The sequence below is a fragment of the Danio rerio genome, chromosome 10 (genome assembly GCF_049306965.1).
Source record: "Danio rerio strain Tuebingen ecotype United States chromosome 10, GRCz12tu, whole genome shotgun sequence".
NCBI lineage: Eukaryota > Metazoa > Chordata > Actinopteri > Cypriniformes > Danionidae > Danio > Danio rerio.
This window is the reverse complement of record NC_133185.1, coordinates 8,732,010-8,758,445: the sequence shown is the minus strand read 5'-3', so window position 1 is coordinate 8,758,445 and position 26,436 is coordinate 8,732,010. Positions and strand designations below refer to the sequence as shown.

At 36.3% G+C, this 26,436-nt stretch overlaps 2 protein-coding genes across 4 annotated transcripts in view; one reads left to right on the top strand and one right to left on the bottom strand.

Moving 5' to 3' along the window:
- The window catches only part of mtrex (Mtr4 exosome RNA helicase), a 68,656-nt gene extending 60,805 nt beyond the window's left edge, over positions 1–7,851 (bottom strand). The window contains exons 1-6 of one of the 2 annotated variants that reach the window (XR_012385868.1): positions 7,724–7,851; positions 6,848–6,985; positions 3,419–3,485; positions 3,285–3,347; positions 3,090–3,202; positions 80–254 (exon numbers count right to left, since the gene is read on the bottom strand). Coding sequence is in view for 1 of the 2 variants with exons in the window: in NM_214768.1 (NP_999933.1) it covers positions 80–254; positions 3,090–3,202; positions 3,285–3,347; positions 3,419–3,485; positions 6,848–6,985; positions 7,724–7,821 (654 nt within the window). In the remaining variant the exon portion in view is untranslated. 2 annotated transcript variants of the gene reach the window in all.
- Positions 7,852–8,500: 649 nt separating this feature from the next.
- Positions 8,501–26,436, top strand: part of dhx29 (DEAH (Asp-Glu-Ala-His) box polypeptide 29) — a 42,590-nt gene continuing 24,654 nt past the window's right edge. For both annotated transcript variants that reach the window (XR_012386103.1, XM_692841.10), the window contains exons 1-11: positions 8,501–8,809; positions 8,964–9,037; positions 10,504–10,617; positions 10,723–10,852; positions 10,949–11,091; positions 14,902–15,039; positions 15,119–15,245; positions 15,323–15,478; positions 16,918–17,098; positions 17,184–17,304; positions 20,553–21,173. Coding sequence is in view for 1 of the 2 variants with exons in the window: in XM_692841.10 (XP_697933.6) it covers positions 8,644–8,809; positions 8,964–9,037; positions 10,504–10,617; positions 10,723–10,852; positions 10,949–11,091; positions 14,902–15,039; positions 15,119–15,245; positions 15,323–15,478; positions 16,918–17,098; positions 17,184–17,304; positions 20,553–21,173 (1,971 nt within the window). In the remaining variant the exon portion in view is untranslated. The remainder of the gene's footprint in view (positions 8,810–8,963; positions 9,038–10,503; positions 10,618–10,722; positions 10,853–10,948; positions 11,092–14,901; positions 15,040–15,118; positions 15,246–15,322; positions 15,479–16,917; positions 17,099–17,183; positions 17,305–20,552; positions 21,174–26,436) is intronic.

Genomic DNA, 26,436 nt, shown 5'->3' with positions numbered 1-26,436 from the left:
CACCCCAGCAAAACAAATCAATCAATAAGTAAAAGCAACAGTCGTTGATGTTCCAGCAGATAACAGATCTTCATCTCACCTCTGTGGTCATGACCAGACAGGAAGCAGTGGGGTTAATAGTGACATCACCGGTCATCAGCCCCACATCCTGAAACTCCTCGTACATCTCTCTGTACTTTTGGTTGCTCAGAGCTTTGATGGGGCTGGTGAAGATGACACGCTGCTTTTCTCTGAGTGCCAGAGCAATGGCATACCTGCGTAAGGAGGAAATCATTTACAATTTTTCATAATGATTTAAACCCAGAGGGCAATCAAAACTAACCATATGATTTATTTAGCTCACATTGCCAGTTTTGTAGTGAACTATTCACCTGTGCATGTCATAAAAAAAAAAAAAAAAAAAAAGTTTGTCCTTCTAATCTTTAATTGAAATCTGAAAATGCACTTCCTGTTTGTTTTCAGTTAATTCACCAGATTACATGATTTTGAGGTAATGGGCATGGCTAACGTTGCTCCTACTGTCAGCTATGACAACAAACAGAAATAGTGAGCAGGAGGTGGTGTCTGTTAGGGTGTAATAACTTCTAAAACTCCTTTCCCTATCTTTCTGAATGAAAGGTCTTCTTTACTACATTCATTCAGCCAGCGGTAAAAAAAACAAGCCACGCCTGCTGTTTGCTCATTTAAAACTCTGTTTCTCTAGAAACTGCACCACAGTACTAAAACAATAATGATCACATCTTCCGGTTCACTGGGACTCTAATGCAGAATGGTGTTGTCACAATACTAGGACTTCTAACTTTAACATGACACCTTAAGAAATATTGATGCACAATACTTTTTTGGTACAAAATGAAAATATAAATCATGATTTCTTATTTTGCTGATTAATTACAAATTAATTAAGAATTAATTTCTTAGTTAATAATTATACATTAGAGAATAAACTACTTGTCAACTTATATTAAGTTAAACTGATTAATAAGAAACAAAATTACAAACAATAGCACAAATAAATACAAAAGAGAGAGATTTTTGAGTTTATTGCCATATCAACTTCTCTGGCTATGTCATGGCAAAAAAAAAAAAAACTGTTCAAGTTTTAAACAAATTTAAATAAAACCAAGTATACAGATGAAAACGGTGCTAACATTCTTTAAGTAGGTTTTTGATTTTGTCTTGTCACTGGTTCATATTATTGTCTGGCATTAAAAATATGAATTTTAAAGATATGAATTTTAATGTTATTTGACACTTACATTCTTGTAATTGGTTGGTTGGAAGGTTTTCCTTTCTTTTGTTATTAGGACATCAGAATGAGCAGGTATGGCTAATTTGACATCCTACTTAAAGGGTCACGAAACACCAAAACACATTTTTTGAGCTGTTGACAGTCGTATGTGTGTCCCACACTGCTAAAAACACTATTAGGACACCTATATTTCACTAAAAAGTGTAAATTGGTTGTTTTTGCGTTATTTCAAGCAAATTCGTACTTCCGGTTTGAAACGAATTTTTGAAGCTGCGTCACGGTCATGACATAATAGCGTGTATTCCAGCGTGCAGACTGGACGTCTGTGCCAGAGTGAGTCTTATTACATCTTACAGTGTGATGCATTAATGCATGAGTAAGGCTTGGTTCAAACCAATCAGCGCGCTCTATTGTGCAACTTCATTAATATTCATTACTGTCACAGTGTTTAGACGACACTTACATCACGTTGTATTCGCAAAACAAGCGGGAAGTGTTGCTTTTATAGTTTGCTGCAGTTAAGTTTCGTTTTCATTTTCTCTCTGTGAGAGCTCAGCTGGAGTCACGTGAGGATTAACAGTGTACGCGACGCTCGACAACAATAACTTGCGTGTCTAAGGAGGATTATTGTTTACCTGAGAGCTGTTCTCAACTGCAAACGCTGAGACCCGGATTCGCTTGTAGTCTTCTCTTAATAAAGACGCAGCTCTAGTTGCTGGTGATTGTCCTGTCTCTACAGATTTGGTAGGTGAGCGACCAATGCTCTTTGTTTATTCAGTTCTTATTTTATTCGTATCAAACAAACTATTGCACCGAGTGTAAACATGTTAGCACCACAACCAAACTTTAACCTCGTGTAGGGTTTTCACCGCATTTAGTGACCGGAATAACACACTCGGCTTTTTGACGCTACCTGCTGTGTGCATCTAAGTTTCCGGGAAATGCAGAGGTTTTTTTTTCTCTCATTCGCCGTGCGGTATCAAACATTTCATGAAAAATACACGCTTAGAGCAGTTCCTCGAATCAAATATCTCGTTTGTCACGAGGGGCATGAATGAATTCCCTAAATGAAAGACCCAAACTGCAGTTACAGTCCACCATTTAATAATTTGGCAAATAATTTGACTACAGATGTCCGTGTAGGTTAAACACCATCACTTTCTCCTGTGTGTGTATTTTGACTCTGAAACTCGCGCGTGCCCAAATAGACACTCCTACACCATCCCACTTTTCTTCCTCCGACACTCCCCCCTAAACAGAGCTGGACACGCCCACTTTTCTGACTTTTTCCAAAGTAGAGGTGTGAAAACACCCTGCTGAAACGAGGGGGTTTCATGGCCCTTTAAGGAGCTGCAAAAATGTGTTCCAGTAGACTGCTTCTGTGGATCATTTAAGATCCACTTTTTTTTGCGTACCCTCTGATTCTATTATTTTTTGTTTATGTTGCAATTTGATCTTAAGTTATTTGTTCTTATTTTGAACCATATGTTATGTTGGACATTTAAATTTAATACAAGTAATATTTGTGTTCCTTTAATCTTTTATATTATTTTTTGCAACCTTTAAATAAATATCTTTTTTTTACCGAATGTGGTATCTTCTTCTTACCAATTTATCTTTTTTTTTTTTTTCAATTATTATTTGATTCGGTTCTCTTCTTGATTCGCTGCATGCCTGAGCCAGCATGCAACAACATTCATTCAGCTCATCCTTGTAAAGTGACTTTGACAATCTCCATTGTATAAATTGCTTTGTAATTAAATGTAAAGACTTAAGATGTAAAATACTATTGCATGGCTGCACAGCTAAGACAGCATTTCAGTTTAAGGACACTCACTCGGCACACACGGTCTTTCCTGCTGACGTGTGGGCCGACACAAGCACAGACTGGTTGTTATCGATGCACAGGATGGCCTCGCGCTGGAAAGGGTCGAGTATGAAGGGATACTCCTGCATGAGGAAAGAAAACCATGTTTAAATTAAAGGGAAAACTTAAGGATAGACAAATAGAGCTCTGAGTAGTTCAAATCACCTTGGCAGCTTTTCCAACACGTGGTTTCAGCGGAGTGTATTCCTCATTGGCAGGAAGAACCACCTGAGACAGGAAAACATGGTCACCACATAGACCTGACAGAGGGATTTACTTTTTATTGTCTGTGTGTTTACCTCATGAGTGCAGCCCTCCACTGTCTCCACCTGCTCTGATTTCACTTTCGGCATAAGCTCTGACAGACTGGAGAATGACAAAGTTGTAAAGGTACAAGTTACTAGAGGTCAGAAGCAGTGTTGGGCATGTTACTTTTAAAAAGTAATTAATTATCGTTACTTTTCATGGAAAGCAAAAGAGTAAGAAATTTATTTACATCATTATAAAAGAAACCTGGGAAAGTAACTATTGTGTTTATTAGGGGGTAGGGAACTAAACTGAATAAACTATTATTTTCAGACAAAGTATTCTATTCCATAAATTAATGCTGCGGTGGGACAATATGAGAGACAACTATCAAATATAATATTTTATTGTAAATACAATTTCTATAGTGGAACAATAAAACATAATAAATGGTTTTAAAACTTGAAAACATTTATATATTAATATTTATTCCATTGAACACAACTGGCCAACAAATACACTTAAAAATAAATCATGCTTTACAAAACTTAACACTGTACATGTAACAATATAAAGATGCAAGTAATAATAATGATCAAATCACTGTCATGATTAAAATATTCTGCAATGGTGTTAAAATTCTGTATAAGTAAAAAAAAAAACATGGCTGCAACTGCAGTGAAGACAATGCTAATTTTTATTACATTTTACCATGTTTTTAGCATTTTAGCTCATGTACTTCATAAAAATAAAATTAAACAAATCTCTCATGAGAATTAACTTAAGAAAAACTTGTTTTATGAAGAAGAAAAAAACACTTTACAAAGTGGACAGAGATGACTAAGATATTTAGATGGACAAAGATATTTAGTATATACTTCATCACTTAAAACACTTTTTTCCATTTGGTTTCTTTTCACTGGGCTTTTATTGGCTCAAACTGAGGCGGAGGTATCCTCATCATTCGATTTCTGCTCCTTGAAACTATTAAGCATCATTGTTGTAATCTTACCAAGTAAAACATGATCTTATTTAAAAAGACTAACATTAAATAAAATTTAATACACAACCCCGACAACTTAGGGTCATTTGGTAGCTGTGACAGCTTGTCGGATTTTTGCCAAAAGGTGGAGGTGGTAAAATAATTGATGAAGATGGCCCCTTTGTAAACATCCAACACCATTTAAAGTCATTATTAAAATAAATAAAACAATCAACATTGATTTACTTTAATAGCAGATAGTTTCAAAAGCACCTTCTACTTTCATTTTAACCAGTATAGCCTAAGTGTCAAGTTAATACACTATTGGCCTGTTTTCACTGAGTGGTCCAGTACGGTACGGGTCGGTACAGGTCACCTTTATCAGGCTTGCGCTTCCACAGCCAAAAGGGTACCAATGGGGAGTGGAAAGTTTCAGTCGATGTCATTCTCACACAACATATATTTAGTCCTTTTTTGGGTTTAAAAACAACACAAATATAGCTCACAGTCAGTGCAAACCTCTCAACAGTGTCTTAAATCTTCACCAGAACATGTAACCTCATGACAGTTTGTTCATGTTTTTTGGTTGCTGAAAGAATAATTTGTTTTTTCGGACTTCTCCTTTGTTTTTTCACTTCACTCTCACGTTTATCTGTTTCTGAAAGGATCGGATGTCAGAAGCACTTTAATAATCACGCGCACAATATTATCATCAGGTTAAGAAGTTTGTTATTTTAAATATAGACATGCGGCTAGCGCGGGAAAGTGAAACAACTCACACTTTAGATGGCATTGTAAACAACAAAAGGGCACAGGGTAGATTCTGCTCTTCTTCATGGCGTTGTAGCTGCTCATCAAGACAAAGTTTGTTTGAGCTCGGGTAAACCTCGGCTCGTTACTAAATGTATATATTATTACAGTGTAATTTATCAGCGGTGTATTTAAAAATGGCGCTTCCTTTGTAATCATTCTCCTGGCTTGTGCACACGCAACAGACAAATCTCTGTAAACCAATAGTGTTCAGCTGCACGTCTAGCTCCACCTTTTGGTACACTTTTGTTGTGCTAGGTACCCTTCCAAAAGGGTTCCCAAATGGCTTGTTTCCACTGACTGGTACAGTACGGTACGGGTCGGTACGGGTCACCTTTATCAGGCTTGCGTTTCCACTACCAAGGGTACCCTTTTGGTGGGCGTGGTGTATGACAAAATTTCAGTCTACGTCATTTTCGCTCGTGAAAATGTCTACAATAAAGCTGCACAGGTCATTCACATATCATATAAAAAGCACTTCTCACAAAGCAGATGCTTTACACACATAAATACTTGTGTAGGAATGTTTATTACTAACTTTTCTATAACTTTTCTATAAACAGGAGTTGATTATAACTGCAGATCAATGACGGTGCGAAATAGCCTACTGTAACGTCTATTATAATATATTATATATAATTATATTAAATAAATAAATAAATTAACATATATGAACACATACAGACCCTTACAGTCTCCGATATGTTACCAACTACAGAAGAACTAATCAAAGCAGACATTTCGTCGTTAATTAGGCTCAAAACAACACAAAGTATAGCCTACAGTCAGCGAAAACCTCTCATCTGAGTCTATAATCTTCAGCAGCACATGAAGCTTCTGTTAGAGAGTCATTCTTAGTTCATATTAGTCCAAAAGGTGATAATAAAGATTAAAACAAAGCAGTTTGTTCACGTTTGCTGAGGAAATAACGTGCTCCTTGGATTCGGCTTTTTTCTTGTGCTCCACTCTCGCGATTGTCCTTTTCTTTCTGAATATGTCACTCTCGCGTTTGTCAGCTTCTCACAGGATCGGGTTTCCAAAGCTTGTCAATAATCAAATGCATGCTATTATTATCAGATCAAGAAGTTTGTTATTTCAGATAGAGATGGGCGGCGAGCACAAGAAAGAAAGTGAAACCACTCGGGCTTCAGACTGGCTCGTTAAAAACAACGCGGCACAGGGTGAATCTGCTCTTCTCCATGGCTATGTGGCTTTTTATCATGACGACGACAGGGTTTGTTTGCAGGATCGACCATGGTTGCATATGTATTTATAATTCCGCTGTAATCTCTCGCTGTGTATTTGAAACATGGCGGGTCCTTTGTTTACATTCTGGCTTGTTGAGTCTATGAATGACGCATCTCTGTAAACCAATAGCGTTCAGCTGCGCGTGTAGCTCCACCTTTTGGGACCCTTTCTGCAGTTTGGGACCCTTTCGAAAGGGTCCCGAAAAAGTGGAACGGTAGGGTTTGGTTCGGTACGCCTTTTGACAGTGGTAACGGCCATAATAGCGTACCAAACCAAACCATACTGTACCGTACCACTCAGTGGAAACGGGCCAAAAAAGTGGTGCGGTACGGTTCACTTTTAGGTACCTTTTGACAGTGTAAACGGCCATAAAAGCACACTAAACCTTATTACTAAGTGTAAATGGGCCATATGATGAATTTCAGAAGTAAACTAAACTTACTTGATCTCCTCCGCTGACACCGTTTCCAGCTTTTGCCTTTTCCCCAGCAGCATCTCATCAGGACCATCATCATCAGCATCTCTTTTGCGCAAAGATGCTGAATCTCCCTGTGGTTTGCCAGCTTTATCAGGCGTTTTCCTATTACATAAAATATAACGAAAGTCTCACTCGATGTCCACTCAGTGCTCAACTAAACCAGAACAAATCAGTCAGTAGGACATTCTGGATAGTCTTCAAACATTTTCCATGTTAAAGCGATAGTTCACCCAAAACAGAAAACTTACTGTTTACTCACCCTCATGTTGCTCCAAAACTGTTTGGGACTGTATAATACTACAGAAGGGATTATATAATACTATGGAAGCTAATGGCGGATACTTTCCAACATTCTTTAAACCATCTTCTTCGGGGTTTAACAGAAAAAAATAAAGATTTAGAAAAAGATTGTGGGATTTCCATTCTTGACTGAACTGTCTCTTTACATGTGATAGACAGACAAACAGAAACTATACACATAAAAAGACAAATGAACAAATGTAGAGTGAAACATATTGATAGACAGACAAATAATAAGCAAATCAGATATGTTTGTGCTTACGTTTGATTGAATGGTCATATTATGGTATTGCCTTATGTCAATGTAGGATGTTGGGGAAGCACGTTTATATAAGCGCTTTGAAGCATCACAAACGAAAGAAAACTCATCCAACTCTTATCTTCCAACGAATAAAAGGTAGAAGCAAATGACTTTTTATGATTCTCTTGCGTTTATTGATCTCTGAGTGCGCGTCACATGTGTTTAGTGTAACCAGAGGAAACTGCAATAACTGTAGCTCTGTTCTGCAAATCATACCGAATTCGCGACCGTTCACCTACCCTGCATTAGCTGCGGACTTTGGAGCGGCCTTTTTGCTGGAACCGGCCTGTTCTTCATCAAACACGCTGAACAAATCGTCTCCAAAGGCGTCCGCCATGTCTTCAAACAGACACAAATCCCAGAGTGCGATGCGCAGGCCGCGTGCCGGAAATGATGTGCGGCCGAATGATCGTGTAAAATAGGCTATGGTAAAAGTCCAAGTGATTAAACCCATAGGATTAAACCAAACATTCAAAATATATATTAATTTAAAGAATAACCGTTGTGTTTTTAAGTTTGGAAGTTAATTACTCTTCATTAAATAATTCTCAATTTCTAATTTTTATGTTTACAAATGAACAGATAAAGCTGACTTGTTCTATTACACAAGCTATTAGGATAATATCAATGTAATAATTAAAATGCATCTTTTTGGATTTATACAATGATTTTGAATTTAATTATTATTCATTATCTGTTAGTAATAAATCGATATAAACGTACATGTACTGTTTATATATATATATATTTTTTAATATGCTTTATTGTTCATGTATCATGCATATTTATTCATTTTATGTAGATTCTATTTTAATATTGCATATAATATGTTCAGTTTGTTTTTATCATTTTACAGCTGTTTGTGAAGTTTGTTCTGCAATAAAACTGCAATTTTTTTTAATTGGTTATAATGCCAACATAAAAAAACAGTAAAAAACGTCTCGAAAGGTCAACAAAAAAAATTCATCCAACAGTTTTCGCTGAACTCTTATTTTGAAAGCAGCATCTGTAGTTTCATGGTTCACAGGTTTGACAGGTTTGAGTACAGTTGGCTTTAGTGAGCACACTCTGCTTTATCATTTTTCACCTAAACAGTTTTATTTACAGAAATGTGGATTGTATTGGTCAGTAACAGACAGGTAAGCTGATTGTTTTCGCTATGGGTGGAAAGAAAAAGAAGTCTGCTGCAGTTTCATCGAGTGCTCAACCGGCTGCTGCTGCTGCTGTTACTGCAACCAATGCAGCGTCTGAATCCACCGGTAAAAAACAACAGCAGCAGAGACCAAATAACGAGAAAACAACCTCTAAAGAAAACAAACCCAGAGGTCAGACTTCATTTGACAACTTGCATTACTTATTGCCTGAGGAGTTTGATTCTTACGACTCAAATAAACATTGAAGACTCAAATCAGATGCAGTGAATCAATTGATTTGAATTAAATGAATCAGAATTTTATGTTTTCTTTTTTTATTTTGAAGCTCCCAAAACATACGGTCTTAACGCGAATGCACAGACTGACACAAACAGTGGATCTGATAAATCAATCCTGAAGGTGAGTCATAACCATTCATGGTTTTTCCTTGATATGTTTTATAGAAGATGCAAAGTAAATTGTCATTCAGTATACCAATAGTTCATATGGCAAAAAATCTTGTCACTTATTTAAAATTTTATGCAAATAAAATACTTTATTTAGGGATCACACTGTAGCTCCAAAATACTAATGAATTGTCATTTAATAACTTTATGCTATGCTATTGTCCACTAACCACTAGTTTTTATTGTTTTGTATGCAAATATTATAGTACAATGCATTTATATAAGACCAATTCCAGCATTATGGATGTGACATTTGCAGTAAAATCAAAACTTTTTTTTTTAAATCATACGGGTTAGAAAAATAAGTACAGTTGGTTTTGAATGTACCTGAAGGATTCTATTATTTCACTCATATTTTGACCTTTTAAATAAAAAAAATAAAAAAAAAAACACTGAACCAGACATTTTATTCACTTTTAATCTTTCTTATGTTTGTTAAAACCCCATTGAAAGTAATAAAATAAAAATAAAATTATTGAATGAATAAAATGTTTTTTGAGGAGCAAATCAGAGTATTAGAATGAATTAGGATCATTGATTCATTCATTTTCTTTTTGGCTTAGTCGCTTTATTAATCCGGGGTCACCACAGCGGAATGAACCGCCAACTTATCCAGCATATGTTTCACGCAGCGGATCCAGCTGCAACCCATCTCTGGGAAACATCCATACACACCCATTCACACTCATATACTACTGACAATTTAGCCTACCCAATTCACCTGTATCACATGTCTTTGGACAGTGAGGAAAACCAGAGCATCTGGAGGAAACCCACGCGAACACATGGAGAACATGCAAACTCCACACAGAAATGCCAACTGACTCAGCCGAGGCTCGAACCAGCGACCTTCTTGCTGTGAGGCGACAGCAATACCTACTGCGTCGCCTCGATTTAGGATCATGTGAAAAAAAAAGTCTTTGGGTCTTTAATTTAAATAAATGTCCCAAATCTGGAATTGGTTGACTAAACAAAGAATTTTACATTTGCAATTTAATTGTTTTTACTATTTATACATTTATTTGTGTTCTTTTTTCATATCTTATGTGGAGTCAAATTTTACATGGATAATAAATAAAAATATTATCTTAAATAAATATATTTAGACTTGAATACAATCTTAAATAGATTCAATAGGATTTTCATTATTGCCGTCAAAACAATATTTTATCTTATAATTATGTCAATTTTAATTCAGCAAATTATCACATATTAAAAAGTCTTCCAAGTTTTCCACATAAATAAATTACCATCTCTTAATAAGCATCAGATGAAATGCAAATAATTGTGACATTAGTAATAATATTTCACATTTATTGCTATTAATAATACTATTTTGACAGTATTACTTTTCTTACTGGAAATATTAGTTTTAAATTAAAAATGTATTTATTTATTTTATTTTTCCACGTCTTGAAGGTTATTATCCAACCAGAACTGGAGAAGAAGGTGATCAAGTTGATCAACGATTACAGACAAGAATATGCAGATAAAGGGCCTATATCCGGGAGACTCACCTCCAAAAAGCTACTGGTAATTCATTTCAATTTCACCTTTAATAGCAATCAATCAATCAATTAAAATAATTTATTACCCAAGAATATTATAAAAACCCGGATATGGTCTGTTGCCTGGCAGGATTTGTACACAGCCCTGCAGAAGTTCCAGTTTAAGACGGAGCACATCGAGGAGGCCATGAAGAGCAGTGTGCTGTACGGAGGAGATCTGCACTCTGCCCTCGACTGGCTCTGTCTTAACCTCAGAGATGGTAAAAGATTACATTTATAGCTGTAAATTCATAATCTGCTCATCAATATAATCCGATCATCAGCCTAAACCCTCCTTTTGTTTTTCGTAAATGAAGATGAACTACCAGAGGGCTTCAGCCAGAAGATGCAGGAGGAGAAACAGAAAACACGACCCAAGTTTCAACCTCTTCAAGAGGACAGGAAACAGCAGGGGAACAAAAACCAAGAGCCCAAAGAAGAGGAGAAACCAAAGGCAAAGGTGTGTTAAAGTGTTGAATCTTGATGACACATTTTTCTCTGTCTCTTAATCTGAAAGTGAAGGAAGTTATTTTGTTTAAAGATTAGACAAGGCAAGGCCAATCACATACACAATGGTAATTTAAAGTGCTGGACATGATTACATAATGCCTTTACATATTACATAATGCCAGAAATATCGTCCTGTAACATGAGGCTGGTTTTGTGTTCCAGGGTCACAATTGTGGTTATTTTTTGGCTTGTGTTTGTTGAAATCAAGCGGCAACCTCCCGCTCTCCCTCAGGAAGCCAATACGGAAGTAACTAAAACTGCAATTTTTAATTGAGCCCACTGTAAGAATGGCCAACTTTACAGCAGAAAAAAAGGTGTTTACAGCCTGGTACAAAAAAAGATTTTGGTTAATACAGCTAATATTACCCTTCATGAACTGTGAGCGGGGTGAATTTTTTTTTATAACTCGTCCGTTTCCTTTATATTAAGTTATATTAAGTTTGCATAATTAAGGGCGTGGCCACTTAAATGACAGCTAGGTCTCGTTGGTCACCGTCACGTCACCTCAGCTGAATCCTGCAGATTAGCCACTGAACTCGGCATATTTATCATATTTCTGTGTTGTTTTATGTGGCTTTACACTGTCAACTGCCTTTTGGACTAGTTTCCTACAATTATTAGATGGCATGACATACTGAGTGCACTTAATTGTGCTTACAAACCATTCACGTGGCCTCCGTTTCCCATGTGAGTAAAGATATATACTTATATACCATCTCTATACATGTATTTGTTTTATTTACGATCATTTATCGTTTATATTTAGAGCTGTAATGCACTCCAGAATCTGTCAGATTGATTAGCTGTAGGCTCTAGAACTGTCATCTGATGCGTTGCCATACAGTGTTATGCTGGATTTCATCAATAGTCCTACATTAACTAACACAGACTATATCTAAAATGTTTGGAAGTAATTTGCGTTTTCCTCCTGTTGAAAAACGTCATAAGAACAATGTTTAGTGGCTCAATGTATTACAGCAGTGTTTTTAAAAGGCTAAACACTTTATTGATATAGTATACAACCAAGCACAAGTGGTCAGAATACAAACAAGTCACAAGTGATAAAGTATTAAGCATTTCTCCCAAAGTAAAGTGTGTCTGAGCCAGGTCCAAGCAATATGACAGCAGGTGTCTGAATCTCCGTCACGGATGCTACGTCCATATATTTTACAGTCTATGGTTATAATCAGTATAATTTAAGTTGACTTACATTTTAAAACGCCTTACAGAATTATATTATTTATTAATATGAATAATTATTGCAAACCAAATGACAAATCTTCGGCCGAGGGAGTCTAGATTTTTCAGTTTCAGTCTAGAATTTTATTTTCGTTGCATCCCTAACCAACACGTATATTAGGGCTGCACAATATACCGTTTGAGCATTGATATCACAATGGATAATGGGCTAGATCAGGGGTGGCCAATTCTGTTCCTGGAGAGCCACCTTCCTGCAGATTTCAGTTGCAACCCATATCAAACACACCTGCCAGTAATTATCACGTAGTGTTCAGGTCCTAATTAGTTGGTTCAGGTGTGTTTGATATGGGTAGCAACTGAAATCTGCAGGAAGGTGGCTCTCCAGGAACAGGGTTGGCCACCCCTGGGCTAGATGCACAGAAACTTTTACATTTCAGCCAAGCAGCCCAAGGGCTTCCAGTGAACTTTCTTTCCATTAAAAAATTGTCACGTTTAAAGAGCACCTATAGTGAAAAATCATTTCGAAAAATAGTTTGGACAGACGTGTGTATATTTAGTGTATAGACTGTCATATTGCGGTGAAATAAACACAACCAGTCCTTTTTTTTTTTTTTTTTCAATTTAACAACATAAAAACGGTGGACCAATTAAAACGGTTTTCAGACTGACCGCAACTTGACGTAGGAATGCGGTCCCCCCACCCACCCAATTGATTGCCTCGCGTAGCATGTCCTGGTAGTCACGTGTATAATCATGTCAACAAGACTAGAAGTGCGCAGAGCATAAAAGGTCGGTTCAGTTTGCTAGGATCATCAATTATCATCAAATGTGATCAAGAGTGAGTTTCACATGTTTAAAATGGTTTAAAACAGTGCACGTGTGTAATGAAGTACAGCGATTTACTACAGCTTTACTTCATCAGCACAGCCGCGTGTCAAAACAATTATAAAAGAAGATGCTTCAGATTACACAGATGTGTATCTGTGTGTGTGTGTGTGTGTGTGTGTGTGTGTGTGTGTGTGTGTGTGTGTGTGTGTGTGTGTGTGTGTGTGTGTGTGTGTGTGTGTGTGTGTGTGTGTGTGTGCGCGCGCGCGTGCGTGTACTTTGTAACGATATTGTGTGTGACTCATCAATGCAACTGCACAACAAATACTCATTGGTATTGGTAAAGTTTTTACTGTAGTATTTCCCACAAACGCTACGTGAGACCTTCTTCTTTAACTCCGTCGGTTGTCTGACGCAGCCGAGGGAGGAGATTTAAGGCACACTGACAAGCACATAGAAACAGTAGGCCTCGCCTTAAGGGCGCAGTATGACAAAACAACCCCCTGGGTGAAAGATGTATAAAACAGGATCTAGTAAAAGGTGTAATGAAAAATCTGATGGGTGTTTTGAGCTGAATCTTTACATACACATTCTAGACACGCAAAAGACTTAATGTAAATCTGAAAAAAGGGGTAACCTAGGTGCCCTTTAAGATCTGATTTTTTTAAAAATCAGCGATCTTTACTGACTGTTAGATATACAATATGAAGTGGGTCTCAGATCGGACAAGAAGCACTGCATTAAATTCAATTTCCCACCGCCAGTTGTTTAAAATATTACAGTTTATGTTACTGTAGTATTTTCAATGGAGTTTCTGCGCTAGCCTGCTGTTACTGACGGCACTAGCGGTTACAACGGTCTTTCATCTTGTTTTATGCTTGAACAACTAAATGAATGCTCAAGTCTATTTACCTGAATGCTGATGCTGTAAAAATAACCTTATGAAAAAGGTCACATTAAGTAGTCACATTAAGCTTTTACCCGAAGTTTATCAATGACTTCAAAATTCAATAGACACATCACAAGATATATGCAATGTTAATTTTGTATTATAATTTATCATTATAAATGAACAGATGGTAATTTCTGTCAATTTTACTAACGGATAAACAGCTCTCGGTAATGTTTCAGCAAGTTTTCACTTTTGTATTAGACATGAAATGCACATTTGCTGGTAGGAATGACATCCTGCCCTACTCATATTTCTCTCTTCATACAGTATAGCTGTATATAAGGCTTTTACACAACCATAATAACTGTGACATAGCCTGGATTGTTAGTTCGTTGGATCGTTTTGCTTTCTCACTACAATCGATCAGCTCCAGAGTTCGTATTAATCGAGGCAAGACTACCTCGTTCAGGCAATCTCGGGTCGATTGATTTGGCGCAAATACGAGCGCGATCACAAGATTCACATTTGCCAACCATTTGCAACTAGGAAAACGCACTAGGTTCCGAAACAAAAGTCTAGGTGTGAAAGCACCCCATTTGCATGCAATTGACAGTCACAGCAAAATTAAACTTTATTGACAAGGAAGCACTGGCCCGATCAGGTCAGTAATGATCCTGTCAACTGTCCCGAGCGTTTTGCCTGCTAGCCACAGGCCATCGGACAGTCCTAATTGTCGATCCCTGCTGTGTATTCACAGTAGACACAGACCCAATCGCACCACAAGGATAAACACAGCACAAATAGGTTTATTCATTTAAGACTCAACAATATTTCTATTGACAGACTCCTGTTAAAGATGATGGTGGCAGTATGAAGGAGTGGATCCTGCGCTACGCTCAGCAATCTGAAGATCAGAGCAGCGATGAAGAGCAAAAGGAGGACATAGTTCATAACCCAGAGCTGGATGAGAAGTTTGATCCTGTGAGTTTAACTCGGTGTCTTTTCTACATGATGTCACTTTAACATCAGAATCTTCTCACGAGCTGACATGTTTCTGCAGAACGACAGATACCTTCTGCTCACTGCTCAGCTTTACGATGCTAAAGAAATGACCACCACATCTAAAGCCAAGAAAGACAAAATGGGTCAGAGAGCAGCACAGGACCGCATCAGAGTCATCCAGCAAGGTCTTTTCTGTTGCTTTATTGTCCGTGACTTTAGGAAAGGTTACTGTGAATTTATTTTCTTATTGTTTGTTATATAGAAATGAAGACTTTGGAGTCTCATCCAGTGTTTAACACGGCAATAAAAGTTAAAGATACACCTAAAGAAGAAAAGAAAGCAGCTGTGGTCACTGATGGCAAGGAGGAACTCAACTTTAACCTCTTTGAGCAAGCTGAAGCAGCACCAGCAGAAAAAAGTCAGAAATGTTTATTTTATTTTGTTTGTTGGATATGTTAATTTGCTAATGTATTATGTTGCTATTGTGTGTTAGTTTTATTGTTTTTTTTTAAAATATTTTTCTTATATTATATTTTTTCCTATTTTAATGTAATATTTAAGATTTTAAAGTTTTTATGTATTTTTGTATTTTCTAATATTTTATTTAATATTAATTTATCTTGTATTTTTTTTCATGAATTTAGTTTTATTTAAATTTATTTTGTAACTTTATATTGTTTATATTATATTTTAGAATGTTTTATTTAATAATATGGTTGTTGTTTTATTTTTTTATTCTTTTATTTTATGTTATTTAATTTAGTTTTGTTAATGCTGTTATATTGTTTAGTTTTATTTATTTGATATTATTTGATATTTATCTTATTTTACACTATTGTGTGATTTGTTTGATTTTATTTTATAGTTTGTTACTTTGTGTTATTTTTATCTTATGGTATTTTGTTTATTTTATATCATTATATTTATATTTAATGATATACAGTTGCAGAAATAAGTATTCAACACACCACCATTTTTCTCAGAAAACATATTTCTAAAGGTGCCGTTGACTTGACATTTTCAACAACCAAAAAAATCCATATATGAAAAGAAAACAAATCTAATTAGTGTACAAATGAAGTTTTTGTAATAAAATAAAATGACACAGGAAAAAAGTATCAAACACATGAAGAAAGGGAGGCGTAAAAAGGCAGTGAAAGCCCAGACAGCAGCTGAAATTTCTCAGTAGTTCTTCAGCAACCCTCTGCCCTTCATCAGTGTAAATTAATATTTGCTGCTTCAGTCTAACGTCTGAAGAATGAAGTCACGGTTGCTCGGGTGCAATTTTGATTTTTTATTTTTTTGTCATGGACTTTAACAGTGTGAAAAAATCTTGATGGTTTTGTGGGGTTTTTTCTATTAAATCTCATCTTTATCGTGTATTTATTTTATATTGGATTTAAGTTGATTTTCTATCTCTGAAATATTTGAGTTTCCTTGGCTGTGTTTTGCTGAAATGTCCACCCTGGTTTCATCTTCATCCTCCTGCTAATGTAGATGTTGGAATGAAGCAGCTAATATTCATTCACAATGACAAAGGGCAGAAGGTTGCTGAAGAACTACTGAGAGATTTCAGCTACTGTCTGGGCTTTCACTGTCTTTCTACACCTTCCTTTCTTTATGTGTTCAACACTTTTTTCCAGTGTCATTTCATTTTATTACACATAACTTTATTTGTAAACTAATTTGTTTTGTTTTCATTGCATATATGGATTTATTTGGTTGTTATCAACATTTATTGGAAATTTAAAGTTAACAGTACCTTTAGAAATATGTTCTCTAAGAAAAATGGTGATGTGTTGAATACTTCTTTCCCCCACTATGTATTTGGTGTATATATCTGATATGTCATATTAGATGCTGTGGCGGAGAAAAAGAAAAAGGAGCCCAAAGACATCCGTAACTTTGACTACACATCAAGAAGCTGGACTGGCAAATCACCGAAACAGTTTCTGATTGACTGGTGCAGGAAGAACCTCCCGAAGAGCCCTCCGCCGTCCTTCAACAAGGTTGCAGCCGGGAGATATTGGAAATGCAAGTATGTTGTCTTAAACTGGATGGCATCTACTGTGATTGTGCACTGAATTGATTAACAGGGTCGGGATATGTGTCATTCATCTCAGGGTTCGTATTCAGAGGCCTACTGATGTTTTGGAGGTTTGTCCCACTATCCTGACTGAAGACGGCATGCAGGCCCAGCATTTAGGAGCCACGCTAGCACTTTATAACCTAGTCAAAGGACAGGTGAGTTTTAATACAGGACATTCACAAAATATACAAATAGTTGAGTGTATTTATCTGTACTTGTATCTTGTATATGTGCTCATTTTATTAGAATAAAATGTATACTGTATATAGACACACTTTGTATAATCTGCATTTATACAGTAGGTTCTTCAAAGGGCCCAACAAGTAACCAACAGTGCAGAGATATTTTATAGTTTGCAATATACCAATAAAAATATCCACACCATTAAAAAATGACTTATCGTAGTAACAATAAAATCTTTAATTGGTCTGTGACATTATTTATTATTGGTGGTAACGTTACAAGTGCAATAGTTTTGCGTGTTTAAGCTGGTTTACAAACACCAATTTACTGACATACTCTAAATTCACCTCGTTCCACCAGACGAGTGTTTAAAATAAAAAAAAATTAAAATTGTGACCAGACATTGTTTAATATCACAGAATGAAGAAGACGTCATGCTTTTTAAAGTGATAAAAGCTAGATCAATTAGCATTGCATTGTAACTATACTTTAATGCTTATAGAATACCCAGGATAACTTGAAGAACAGAAATAATCCAGATATTGCAACAAGTGTTTTTTATTCTCTTTATGTCCATTTATCCTTTAATATCATTGTTATCCTCATGCGGTGAGAGCTGACCATAGCTGATATCTTCTTTAGTAAAGTATATGTGGAGATTATTCATTTCATGTGTATTTGTATAGCTCTTTTCGCAATAATTATTGTTAAATTAGTGTTACAGTTTTACAAAAGATGCACGTTATTGCATTACTATCGAAATCAAAAAGGTTAAGGTTATTAGTTACCTTAACTTTTTAGTTAGTAATAACTTTAACTAATTAACTAGTAACTAATACATCACCCCTGTCCTGCAGCAGCTTCATTACCAGTTCATTTTCGAATTGATTTTAAAATTTTGCTATTAACATCCAAAGCCACCCACAATCTCGCCCCTCCATATTTGTCTGCCCTCATCCACATTTCTGTTCCCTCTCGCACCCTGCGATCTTCCCCGCTTCACTTGTCTATTCCCTCTGCTCGTCTATCGTCTATGGGCAACAGAGCATTCAGCCGCTCTGCTCCCCAGCTTTGGAATTCACTACCACCTGCCATCAGAAACACTGACTCCCTCACACTATTCAGATCAAGACTTAAAACCCACTTATTTAAGAAGGCTTTTAATACTTAATTCATTAATTTTATCTGCACCATTGCTGTGTATTTTTTTATTATTTCTCTTGTTGTTTTATTGGTCTTGTTTTATTGTTCGGTGTCCTAAGTTGCCAGAAACACACCTTTAAATAAAATGTATTATTATTATTATTATTATTATTATTATTATTATTATTAATAATAGCTTTTAACTGTTGAAGTTCTTAGTTAACCTGTAGTTGTATAGTATAAAGGTGATGTTCATGTGTGCAGTAGTGCCCACTAGTGGCCAGTATGGACCTGCCAACATTTTCATAGTTTTCCTATTTCTCCCTGAAAACTCTGTAATTTTTATGGTCCTCACCTTTGATACATTCTCCCCCTTTCACCAACATTGGTACAGTCTACCCCCTTACAGTACTCATCAAGCACATAACTACAGAATACTTTGACATGAAACCCTTGACATTTTGGTTAATGAAAGGGGTTTGTTTTACTTGTAAAACCAAGCGTGAATAAAAATAAACAATTATTTGAGCAATTCAATTTAAAAAAGAGTATTTAATATCATGCCACTCTATAGAGATAGTTCGCTCTTACCAAAAAAAAAAATCTATAATGTCTAAAAAAAAATAATAATTCCAGCTTTTCAAATTGGGACTTTATAAATATTTGACATTTTTAATATGCGTGTTTTGAACTTCCAACAAAATCATCCGACTCCTAGAACAATTAACACTTTAACAGAGCATAAAATGCTTCAGAATTCAACCAAATATCTATTCGTTTTTTTAATTTTATTTATTGTGATCATTGTTTTTTACCAAATATATTTATTGAACTAGGCTTACAATAACAATGCAGCCTACAAAACACAAAGCAGCACATAAATCCACATCTTTCTTATATATGTACAGTTGAAGTCAGAATTATTATCCCCCCTGAATTATTAGCCCTCTTTTTATTTTTTCCTCAATTTTTTTAACGGAGAAGATTTTTTAGCACATTTTTAAACATAATAGTTTTAATAACTCATTTCTAACAACTGATTTATTTTATCTTTGCCATGATGACAGTACATAATATTTGACTAGATATTTTTCAAGACACTTTTATACAGCTTAAAGTGACATTTAAAGACTAGGTTAATTAGGTTAACTATGCAGGATATAGTAATTTAGCAAGTTATTCTATAATGATGGTTTGTTCTGTTGACTATCAAAAAATAGCTTAAAGGGGCTAATAATTTTGTCCCTAAAATGGTGTTTAAAAAAAAAAAAAACTGCTTTTATTTTAGCCGAAATAAAACAAATAAGACTTTCTCCAGAAGAAACAATATTATCAGACATACTGTGAAAATTTCTTTGCTCTGTTAAACATCATTTGCGAAATATTTAAAAAAGAAAAAGGGGGGGAAATAATTCTCACTTCAACTGTATATATACACATATACATACACACATAGACACATTCAAATGACATAACTAATAAAAAATAGAGTCTAAATAATGAATTGAAACAATAATTGAAATAATAATAAAATAAAAATCCATGTTTACAAACAAGCAGTTTACATAAAATTCATACAGGATTGGGTTCCCAAAGATGGTCAAAGTCCTTCTGCTTGCTTTTGGCGATATCAGTCCTATACAGTTCAATATCTCTTTTATCCACAGTCATCACTCTATGGATGGAGCTTCCATTTGTTTCCAGCATAATGCAATAGCCCTTCTAGTTGGTTGTTGCTTGATCAGATATGGTTACTGCCGGAAGTTGATGAGAATTATTTATAAAATTACCCAATAAATTGTATTTTATTATTGTCTAGCCCTACCCTAACCCTAACCTCAACCGTCACACTACTGTAAAACATGAATTATTGTTTTACAGTGTAACCAAAATGATGCTATTTTGATGTGCGTATCCGCAGCTGTATCCTGTCTAGACGTTACCTCTCTAACGTTAAGAAAACAAGCTATTCAGTTCTTATAAGCATTTCGTCACATTGCAGAAAATGAGTTTGCTACATGCATTATTGTTGTGCATTTCATTACACTAATTCCATCTCTCCTTTGACTTCCATTAGTCCGTTCATCAGCTTCTACCTCCCACTTACCGCGACGTGTGGCTCGAGTGGCGAGACGGCGAACAAAAAGAAGAGGAACAAACTCTTTTGGCCATCAACAAACCCCGAGACCAGTTCATCTCACGTCTGCTCACTCGCCTCAAACAGCAGCAGAGCCTCCAATCGCAGCCAGAACCACAGAAACTGCTCCAGGACGCGGAACCAGAAGACTCCTGGGAGAACCTGGACACTCAGGAGGAGCAAGAGCCCCAGTGCGGAGCTGCATCAGGTGGACCAGCGGGCCTCGTGGTGGAGGAAGCATCCCGGAGGCTGCTCCTCAAACTGCAGGCTTCTCCTCTGGCTCGCAGGTTACTGGATGAAAGGAAACAGCTGCCGGTTTTCCAGCATCGTGAGCAGGTGCTGGAGGCTCTGCGGCACCACCGTGTGCTGGTGATCGCTGGAGAAACCGGCAGTGGGAAGAGCACACAGATCCCTCAGTTCATTCTTGAGGAGCTGCTGGCTGCTGGAGACACCGCTCAGCCCTGCAGTGTGGTGGTGACGCAGCCCAGGAGGATTTCTGCCATGAGTCTGGCCTGCAGGGTGTCACAGGAGCTGGGCAGTGAGGACGGACCAGGAAGCATGGTGAGATCTCTGGGAGATTTCTTAAAATACATGACCTGCTTTTAACTCTAGAGCTGCCACAGGGTCAAATTTAATTTTACTATTAGAATGGAAAGGAAGGTAACATTGTCAGTTTTTCATCTACCATAGCATACATCATCATGAAATGAGAAAATAATGTCGGGCGATGCATGATTTTGTTCTTTGGGAACTGATTGGATTGCTAAAGGGTATATGTGTCCCACACTGCTAAAAACACTATTAGGACACCTATATTTCACTAAAAAGTGTAAATTGGTTGTTTTTGCGTTATTTCAAGCAAATTCGTACTTCCGGTTTGAAACGAATTTTTGAAGCTGCGTCACGGTCATGACATAATAGCGTGTATTCCAGCGTGCAGACTGGGCGTCTGTGCCAGAGTGATTCTTATTACGTCTTACAGTGTGATGCATTAATGCATGAGTAAGGCTTGGTTCAAACCAATCAGCCCGCTCTATTGTGCAACTTCATTAATATTCATTACTGTCACAGTGTTTAGACGACAGAGACGCCACGTTGTGTTGGCAAAACAAGCGTGAAGTGTTGATTTTATAGTTTACTGCCGTTAAGTTTCGTTTTCATTTTCTCTCTGTCAGAGCTCAGACTCATGTGTGGATTAACAGTGTACGCGACGCTCGACAACAATAACTTACGTATCTAAGAAGGATTATTGTTTACCTGAGAGCTGTTCTCATCTGCAAACGCTGAGATCCGGATTCGCTTTAGTCTTCTCTTAATAAAGACGCGGCTCTAGTTGCTGTTGATTGTCCTGTCTCTACAGATTTGGTAAGTGAGCGACCAGTGCTCTTTGTTTATTCAGTTTGTTCGTATCGAACTAAGTTAACTATTGCACCGAGTTCAAACCACAACCAAACTTTAACCTTGTGTAGGGTTTTTACCGCATTTTGTGACTGGAATAACACACGCGGCTTTCTGACGCTACCTGCCGTGTGCATCTAAGCTTCCGGAAAATGCGGAGGTTTTTTTTTTTTCTCTCATTCGCCGTGCGGTATAAAACATTGCATGAAAAATACACGCTTAAAGCAGTTCCTCAAATCAAATATCTCGTTTGTCGCGAGGGGCATGAATGAATTCCCTGAATGAAAGAGCCAAACTGCAGTTAAAATCCACCATTTAATAATTTGGCAAATAATTCGACTACAGATGTCCATGTAGGTTAAACACCATCACTTTCTACTGTGTGTGTGTGTGTGTGTGTGTGTGTGTGTGTGTGTGTGTGTGTGTGTGTGTGTGTGTGTGTGTGTGTGTGTGTGTGTGTGTGTGTGTTTGTGTTTGTGTGTGTATTTTGACTCGGAAACTCGCGCGTGCCCAAATAGACACTCCCACACCATCCCACTTTTCCTCCTACGACACTCCCCCCTAAACAGAGCTGGACACGCCCACTTTTCTGACTTTTTCCAAAGTAGAGGTGTGAAAACACCCTGCTGAAACGAGGGGGTTTCATGGCCCTTTAAAAGATGGGTGTTGCTAACAAAAAAAAGAAAGAATTGACCAATGGCAGAGCAGAAATGAGAAACACCCCCCTGAAAGCCCCTCCTTAAAGGAATTTCATGTGACCAGAGGTGAATAAAAGGTGTTTTGAAGAGAGGGTTATGATATTTGGTTAAAGGTTCTGAAGGAAAATAAATTTTTCAAGATAATGAAGTGCGCTGATACATTTTATAACAAGCACTACTATCAGTGGAGGTTCTAGGGGGGCCGGTGCCCCCGTGTCAACAAGCTTGGCCCCTCCTCTGGCCCCCCCCCCTAAATTTGGACGTGTATTTTTATGTCAAAATGCCACGGAGAAGCGAAACCAGCCATCGGTGCCAGACTTTGAAGATATGACAGAGCCCTCTCTTGCACACTCTCGGTGTGGCGCGCACTCACTCTCGCTTACTCTGCTTTCACGCACACTCGCTCTCTCTGTCGGTGACGGTGCTGTGCACATCAGTTTCCCACATTCGTCATACGTTAACCCCAAATTGACATGGGTTAAAAAAAGACTCAACTTCAGTCATGTTCATGTTGTGAAAAAACATAATCAAAATGCCCACTGTTGATTATATTAGACTTTTGTTTTCAATAGCAATTTTAAAACTTTTAATATAGGAAGTCCTCGGTTATGCAGAGGCTATTATTGATCAGAAATTGAGTGTATATAATTTTACATTAGGAAATGCAGTCTTGAATTTACAAACAGTTGGCAAAATAGGTAGAATAGTTGTAACATATTGATAAAATTAAGTTCTCAGTTACGTTTATGTAAAAATAATATTTAACTCGTTTTAGTTTTGCCTTCATTCGTTTTTGTTTTCAGTAGTGACATAAAGCACGAGTCTTCAAACACATGATTTTTTACAACACATTTTTAAACATAACAGTTTGACTTATTTCTCTTTACTGCTTTTTTCTCTTTCCCATGGTGATAGTGAGTGCATAATATTTTACCCTAATTTTGCAAGATAGTTGTATTCAGACAAAGTCCCTTTAATCGATTCAGATTAAAGTGTCAATTAAAGACTTAACTTGGTTATGATAACTAGGAAAGTTAGAATAATTAGTCAAGTTATCGTATGACTGGTTTGTTGTGTAGACAATCAAAAAATATAGGCCTACAGTAATTATCTATTAGGAAGGCTAATAATACATTAAAATATATTTTTTATCAAAAACAGATTTTATTCTAGAAATAATCTAATAAGAAACTGGAAATAAGAAATTGGACTAATTATGACTCCAGAAGAATTATTTTTGTTTTAAAGGAAATACTGTGAAAATGTCCTTGGTTTGTTAAAGATCACTTGAAAAGCATTATTTTAAATTAATGAGAGAGCAAAAAAAAGATTACAGGAAAGTTTACAGGTGCAAAAATGTGCCATAATGTACTGGAATATTAGAAATGTGATATCCTACTTCAATACAAAGTTGCTTGTCAAATAAATTAACAAGAAAAATTATTTTGAGTTTAAGTTATTTAATTAGCTTGTTCATGAAGTCTGCAAAAAGAAAAAGACTTTGAATAATTGTTTAAGTAGTTTGTGATGTATGTTAAAGTGTGCCCCCTAAAAGTACAAGTGGCCCCTGTCTGGCCCCTCCAGTCACTCTGGTCTAGAACCACCACTGACTACTATATACATATAAAGTTAAGAGTACTGTACCTTTAGATTTCATTCCAACTTTACCGTAATAAATGTTTAAAGTATACAGGAAGTCAGAAGTAACCATTTTGATTTTCTTAGCTCACATTGCTAGTTTTGTAGTGAATTCAGCACTGTATGTCATTAAGAAAAATAAATAGTTTGATCTTACAGTGTAAAATTTAAATCTGAAAATGCACTCTGTGTTAGGTTTCAGTTAAATTTTCATATTACGTCTGTCTGAGGTATTGGGTGTGGTTAACATACATAAACATGCCCCTCCAACTGTCAGTCTTGACAGTGCTATGACAGCAAACTGAAATGGTGAGAAGGAGGTGTCTGTTAGGTTGTAATGACTCTCCCGAAACCCTTTTCTCGATCTTTCTGAATAAATTGCCTGCTTTACTACATCCAATCAGCTCATGGTAGAAAAAAACAAGCCACATCCTAATTAAAAAAAGTTTTCTGATTAAATACTGTGTTTCTCTAGGAACTGTGTCACAATTAAAAAGAAAAAAAAGGGTCATAGCTTCTGGTTCTACAGTCGCAGCTTCTAGTGCAGTGGTTCTCAAACTGTGGTACGTGTACCACTAGTGGTACGCAGGCTTCCTTCTAGTGGTACTCGGAGGAATGAAATATGTCATGTACATGCTACACACATTTTAAAATTTATCAAAAATGTTGTATATAATATGCCAATATGACAAATAGCCTATATTTCTGAGGTAATGCGCCGCATTTTTTTAACTTTGCAGAGTTGTAGCTGCTTTACTGGGCCTACTACGCTACTGTATTTCAACACTGCTCATTTTGGTGGTACTTGGAGAGACAATGTTTTTGCTGAGGTGGTACTTGATGAAAAAAGTTTGAGAACCACTGTTCTAGTAGACTCTAAGAATAACCTTCAGTAGCACTTTTCCCCTCAGTAACCCTCAGTTTTTCCAATGGTTATTTGAATTTGTGTCCTGTAAATTGTTAATAATTGATGAAACCAGATTTAAAACAGGCCATTTAAACCTAAAGGTTAAATAACAGGTTGAATGTACCAATTTAATGCCTTTAATTTCTTGTCTTAAAGTCGTAAAGGTACAGTTTCACCCCAAAAAATAAAAATTGTCAACATTTATCGACTTGTTCCAAACCTGAGATTCTTTCTTTTGTTGAGCACAAATTTATGTTGGAAAATGGTAGCCATTGACTTCCCTAACATTCCTCAAAATATTTTGCATATTCAACAGAAAAAGCAAACTCATAAAGGTTATTTAATACTTCAAGGTGATTCAACGGATTAAAAAATCCCGCCGATCTAAAACCAACAATTAATTTGTGTATATACAAATAATGGCATGCAGAATGGGAACTATGGTCAAAAAATAAACTGCAAGAGAAAAATCTAAACATATCTTTTGAGACCAGGCCTGACCAAACTGCTTATACTAGATGTCGAATTGGTAACTCTAGGTTTGTGATTATTGAAGAATGATGTACCACCAACATGCAACCACTGTCCTAACCATAAAACATATGTTATTCGAATGTGAAATAGTAAAGACTGTTGGACAGGATTTCAATATTAAGAGCACTTTGAGGGATGTTTATAAAAATGTCTCCCTGTAAAGAATATTTAAGTTATTCATCAAATATCAAACTGAAAATCAGATCTAATGTTTTTAATGTTTTACTTTTATTGATTTTTTTTTTTGTATCTTCTCTTGTTGAGTTATTATTATCTAGTAGGTTTTTAAACATCTATTCTTGCCATAAGGTAACAATAAGTTGCTAATTTATTAAGTTTTGCTTTAATGTGTGTCTGTAAGTGAGGTGGTTTATTGTTTAGCTCCCAATTCACAGTATTAACAAACCGTTATTTAACACTACTAGCTTAATAAACCACTAATTAGCTGTTTATTAGTAGTTAGTATGGTAGAACTTAGGTTTAGGTTTTGCGTACAATAAGATTAAACTGGTCCCACTTTATATTAAGTGACCTTAACTAATATGTACTTACAAAGGAATTAATAGTTTGTTACAGTGTACTTATTGTGTAAATACATGTATTTACTGTGTACTAATGCTTGATTAAATACATGTATGTAATTACATCT